Source organism: Orbicella franksi, chromosome 12 (assembly GCF_964199315.1).
Source record: "Orbicella franksi chromosome 12, jaOrbFran1.1, whole genome shotgun sequence".
In the NCBI taxonomy this organism is placed as follows: Eukaryota; Metazoa; Cnidaria; class Anthozoa; order Scleractinia; family Merulinidae; genus Orbicella; species Orbicella franksi.
In genome coordinates this window covers 19,174,622-19,180,700 of record NC_138156.1, presented here as the reverse complement: position 1 = coordinate 19,180,700, position 6,079 = coordinate 19,174,622, and the positions used below count along the sequence as shown (strand labels likewise).

General features: G+C 38.0%; 1 protein-coding gene across 1 annotated transcript; it reads left to right on the top strand.

Annotated features, from left to right (window-relative positions):
* LOC145464408 (uncharacterized) lies at positions 1–3,561 on the top strand. Its single transcript, XM_081448286.1, has 6 exons — positions 1–67; positions 514–639; positions 901–996; positions 1,345–1,458; positions 1,778–1,882; positions 3,125–3,561. Exons 1-6 carry the CDS (start codon positions 1–3, stop codon positions 3,334–3,336), a joined length of 720 nt encoding a protein of 239 aa, XP_081304412.1. The 3' UTR covers positions 3,337–3,561.
* The last annotated feature ends 2,518 nt before the right edge of the window (positions 3,562–6,079 follow it).

Genomic DNA, 6,079 nt, shown 5'->3' with positions numbered 1-6,079 from the left:
ATGAACACAAAGTTGACAAACGTTTTGGTTGTTTTCGTCACATTTACTGTTTTTGCAACGGCACAACGTAAGTTGTAATACTCTCTAACTTATTAACTTTAGCGAGTTTTTGATTACTTTTAAAAAGAATTGGTCAGAAATGTAATGACTTTCCTAAGCAAGTTTTTAAAAGTTTCATTCGACTATTCTCACAGTCTGACAAGATCCTGCCAATTCAGTGATTGCCATGTTCCCAGTTTTTCCTCGCTTTGTTTTAAGCTTGACATAGAATTGTTTGTTCTCTTTATGAATGGCGGACCATCATTCAGTTGCTGTTAGTTGAATAAACTAAGTGAACTGAACGGAGAAAGCTAGAGAGAACGTCCTACACAGGCTTAGCAGTTCAAGAAGTATACACCGCTATAACTTGCTTACGAAAGTCATCGATTTACCTCTCTGCTCCCTGTTGTAATATTCACTTGTTGTGCTAGATTTACGGATAATGAATGAATTGAAGTCTCTTTTCTTCTACAGAATGTCAGGATCGCATGACGACAAAAACATGCCAGTATTTTGTCAAAATGTACCGCGAGAGGGATATCGATAGCTGTAAATGGAAACAGATGACAACCAATTGCGCGCTGACTTGCAAAGTTTGTGGTAAGATATCATTGCCTTATATAGCGACTTATGATGAAGAAATCACAAAAAACAACCTATTGCCGTAAAAACTCCTCAACAAGTATAAAATAGGCTACATATAACTCGCTTAGTTAGGATTACTTATTTTTTCGGAGGAAACCTAGCACTAAAGAACGTTCGTCGACAAATAAAAGGAACCTGTTAGGAAGATAGAACGGATGATAACGACAAAGACTAAAATAGATTAATATAAACTTTTTCTTTGTTTCTTTACTACAGTACCACTTCCTAAATGTGCAACGGTAGCGAGCAGATATGGCTGTTGTTGGGATAACAAAACAGAAGCAAAGTCGTATGCTGGCGAGGGTTGTCCTGGTAAGGAAAAAATTGTTATTATAGTTCGTCTTTATTCAGTAAAGAAACATGGCTCAAAACAGTTCGACTTCCGGTTTTTCGCAAAGGAAGCCGGCAATTTTTGTTTTCTGTGATGTAACGCTCTAATACGCCAGTATGTAAGTTGTTAGAAACTGATCTTAAAATCATATATAGTGATTAGTAAAACTAACCGGATAAAATTATCAAGGAAATGCTGAGAAGCTGTATCAAATAAAGTGAGGGACGTCAAACTTCGATTCAAAAAGAATTATACAGAAAAGACAGCTTAAATTTCGGTCAACCAGTAATGTTTAGTTTATTGAGGAATAATCATCGTTACGTCACCAGAATGTAAAGACAGCTACCCAAGCTACTGCAGACAAAGAATTTCACGATTCAGCAAAGAAAAAGCCTGCAATGAACGAGGGACGAACATGTGCCCAAAAAGCTGTGGGGCCTGCAGTAAGTGTCAATAACTTTTTTTTTTATGTGCCATTTCACGATAAACGGTTCCCAGCCAGGCTCGAATGGGCAGTTTTCGTATGTGTCTTTCTGGATGGTTTATCGCCTCGTTTGGCTTGAGAAGCTGCCAACTAGAAAACGCTTAGAAGCTTGCCGAAATAAATCACGATTCACGGATGTAAACTTTATCCATGGTAAAGGAGAACGAGAAGGGGCATTAGGAGAAGAAAAGCAGTATGGGATACCAAGGAAAAAGAATAGAAATTGTAAGCTAAGATTAAATTAAGGTCACTGACATTAAACTTTTGATATATTTTAGGGGTTCAGGCCCATGCTCCAGCGCTGCCTGACTGTTTAAACTCTCCATACGGCTGTTGCTGGGACCTTACAGCTGCACTGGGGCCAAGAGGAAAGGGATGCACAGGTAACTAAGGGAGTTGAAGTAACCACGACGGCGACGCCGAGGACAACGTCGATTAAAAAATGATTTTATATTTTATTTACGAATCTCGCGGTACTCTAAAGTTATTTACTTTGTTTATCACTGTCAAAACTTTCACGAAACTGAATCTGGAACATAGCGATAAACTTGAAATAAAAACTTAAAAAATTAGCCGTCGTGGTTCACGTTCTCCAGACAACGCAGAATTAGGTCGTTTCACGTTTTTGTTTTGCCGAGGACGGTAAAGAAATGTATCAAGAATTAAAACGCACGTGTACAGCCATTGTTCTGCTCATTAAATCTTTTGTTTAGCGACGTTCCCTTTGCCGTTGCCGTCGTGGTTTTCTTAAACTCCCTAATTTTAAAATACGCGCACGCGGGTATGCTCTTAAGGTCATTCCCCAGTATTGCATTGCGCATCCCTACTGCGCATAATTTCACGCGTGATTAGCGCGCGCGCATTAAAAAAAGGCGGCTTTTTCTTTACGGCTGGATCTCGCCATAGAGGTAAATCGTTATTTTCTCGCAAACGAGTATGGTGACCTATCATTTTTTTCTGTTGTTTTGAATTGAGTAATAAATTTCTTTGTGTGAAATAGATATGGACCAATTCTCAGTGTAGAACAGGAAACAATCGTCGGAAACGTGAATTTAGCAAGCAATCGTGACTACCATCATGGTGCTATTATAAGGATTTATTGGGTATAAACAAGGTGCTGTTACTCCTAAACGAACATGAGGACCCCTCATTTTTATTTCAAAATTTAAGTTCCTATAGTATAAATAATCAATAGGCAAAGTTTCACAAAAATCTCAGTGCAGGTTCTATTTCAGTGGAATGACCTTAATTAAGAGAGGACCGTTAAGCTCATCCAAATTCTTTGCTACTCCGGTAGATAATGATATATCTGTCTGTAAAACCTCGGTTGTTGACGAAAACTGTTGATTTTAGTAATAGACAGAGGTTGAAAGTCAGCCAGTGAAATCATTTCAGGTATATATAAATTAAAGTGACGGCGTGGAACGCACTACGGTAATCTTTGATTATTACTACTATATAGATAGTGAAAGCGAATTTAACTTCTTTAACATGCTAAAGTAAACGTTTACTGCTAACCAGTCCTTTTACAATGTGGCTTTATCAGCCGACGTTGCAGTAAAAAGTTTGCCTTACTTCTTAATAGAAGAGTCTTAACCAATGTGTTCCTATCTTTTCTTCATCAGTTTGCAGAGACAATTATCACAGGTTGTGCAGTTTATTTAGCGGTTATTGCAAAGAAGAAGTTTACAAGTTTGTTAAAAAACACGTCGTCGACAGATACAGAAAGAGTTGCCCTAAAACGTGTGGAAAATGTACGCCGGGCCAAAAGATGCTAGATATTTCTGTTTACAGTAAGTATGTCAATGTGTTCATGTTCAATTCTTTATTCTTATAGCACTTGTAGATCGTTCGAAGGAACATTTCACTAGACTTAAAACGATTTCAATTCGAGATATTCCTAATATTCGAGACTAAGCTTAGACATTTCTCGAGAAGGTACATTTAATACTTAATGAAGCTGAGAATTATATAGCATATTTAAACTTTCATTATGGGAGCAGTCTTCGTTGAAAAATGATCTTAAAAACAGTTTGTTGATTAGAAATTTCCCCATTTCTCTATAAAAGTCGAAACTGGGGCCGGAATCATTCTAGACCACAAGCAGTCTCTATTTTACACTAGAATCTGCGTCAAAGGACGCAGGACACGATACTGTGTTTTGTTCGCAGACAACGCTATTGTCAACTTAATGTATTTCAAATTTTACTGATATTCAGTTTGTTTGTTTGTTTGTTTTTATTCGTAGGAAGACACTGAAACTGAATAACGCAACGAACTTGATTCATCCATGAATGGCTGAAGTTGGCTATGAAATTAAGTTCAGAAGATTTATAACGAACACCAATATTTAAAGAGACAAGACTTAGACTGAATATTTATTAACTCTTAACGATATTTTTCCCAACTAGAACAGCCGCGATTGTACACTTTTTGCCAGAGCGGTATATTTTTCCTCAGTTAATATTTATTATTTACGATCAAAGTTTGCAAATAAATGCAAAATGAGAAAATGCCGAGCCGAAAACTGAAGTGATGATGGTTGGTTTTTGTAGAAACAAATATTCGACTTGTGGGTTCAGATAAATGGAGAATATATGGGGATTCAATCACCCGATAATTACCAGTAAAAGAGAGGGATAAACTACAAGCAGAATGACTGCCTGTTTTATCTTTGTTCGTTGACCATGACGTGAAAAAAACGGAACGAAAAATGGGCGCGCGCGTGAGGAAATTATCCTGTCAAGCTCTGATTAACGTTTTTATTTGGATGAAAATTTTAGTCCTGAACAAACGTTTATCTCACCGTAATGGCGGATGGAATTGTTTGATCTTTTATCTGGGAGTAATTATAAACCATTTGAGACCTCCCTAAATTAGACTGTTCACAGCCCTCTATTCTCTCATATTTTTATTCGATCGTTGAACGCGCGGAGAGAATCGCGAGAGAACTGGACGCTAGCGCAAAACGGGAGACGATGGAGTTTTGTTTCGCTTCGCTCGCCTCTCGCCCTCGCGTGTTTCACGCTCCCCGCGAGCTTCACGCTCGCTCCACTCGCTTTTTCTTTCGCGTTCGTTGAAAAATAGCGAGGCTGTGAACAGTTTATCCCTAAACATCTGAGTTAAGGAAAAAAATGGAGATGAATTTCCTTTGTAAGCAGTCGTTTAATTAACTCCTTTTAATGGAAGCTTAAAATCGATTTCTTTACTAGCAGAGTTCCCAGAATAGACTAGCTAACAGAACACCTGGTGTTTGATAGATGTTTTCATCTTTTATAGTGACTTTATACATACATATACAAACCACTCTTCATCGCAGTACAGACAAGGAATTCAGTTTTCCAGGACGATGTTTACGTTGTACAGATATTTTGCGAGGGTAAGCTATTTGATTCTCGGGGAAGGGGACGGAGTTGAGCGTTTCACCCGTGTAGCTAAATCGAAGTGTATCTAACTGATATCATGGAGCCGCGCATTTTACAGAGGCATTGGAACCCCGGGATTCCTCGTGTAGGTTATATGCGGGGGTTCCCGTTTCCCGAGAGGATGCTACGCTCCCGGCGTATCATGAGCTGTACCAGGATATTCGATCCCGGGTAATGTACCCTCCTGTCATGTGTGGGCGCAATCATTTCCCGGGAGGATCCTACGCTCATACTTAGTACAGGGATATTCGATCCCCGGGAGGATGTTTCCCTCGGATAGGTAATAAAACAGGTGTGAAGTATATATGAAATAATTCGGTGTTTTCAATTTTCTGATGGTGTCTCTCTAGTAGAGAATTTGGGAATTTTTCTCGCTATATTAAAATGACATCATCTAATCAACTCCAACGCAGTTTGAGCTCACTGTCGATAAGTTTTATTTTCTATAAGCAAGCTCATAAATATTCAATAAATAGCACATAGCAAAACTAACTGTACAATTCTATTCAATTGTTCTTCCAGTCCGGACAATACAAGCTGATGTTCAACAGAAATCCCGATGGCTCTGGACAAATCAGCTAATAATGTATTAGTGATTTCCTCTTAGGTAAAGGTATATTGGCATCTTCCGTGGGGCGTCGTTGATCATTCTTTGTCTTAACTTGATTTTAAAGTCTCCCTATAAAACAAAACATAAACGTTGATCAGTTATCATGTGATTAACGGAGCTACGTCACGGTTCGCGCATCTTGTAAAGTTTAACCTACATTTTTCAAGTTCATCGCTGTAATCCGTGTTATTCTTCTCCATCCTTAACCATCCTTGTTTCTTTATGGTTTATTATTATTATTTGGTGTTTTTCTATTTTAATAAACTTTTATTTGCAGGTGTCCTTCAATTTAAAGGTGACTTTGTGCGTGATCAAAGTAACTCAAAATAACGCGTCTGAGTTCCTTTAATATTGAAATAAACATAATAGAATAGGACACAATTTCAAATAAAGCATTTTCAGTGTGAATTTGAAATTGAAACGTTAGTCAATTTTCGGATTTTCTGGAAACTTCCCAAGGAAATTTCAGAACCATTTACCCCTATTTCGAAAGTTCTGTAATTTTTGGTTGTATGGAAAGCGCTAAGGTCTGTCTGTAAAGTGAT

Excerpts from the sequence above, each read along its gene's own strand:
- LOC145464408 (XM_081448286.1), top strand. The coding sequence starts at position 1 with ATGAACACAAAGTTGACAAACGTTTTGGTTGTTTTCGTCACATTTACT. Across the intron at positions 68-513 it reads TGTTTTTGCAACGGCACAAC|AATGTCAGGATCGCATGACG; the intron begins GTAAGTTGTAAT and ends TTTCTTCTACAG. Across the intron at positions 997-1,344 it reads TGCTGGCGAGGGTTGTCCTG|AATGTAAAGACAGCTACCCA; the intron begins GTAAGGAAAAAA and ends TTACGTCACCAG.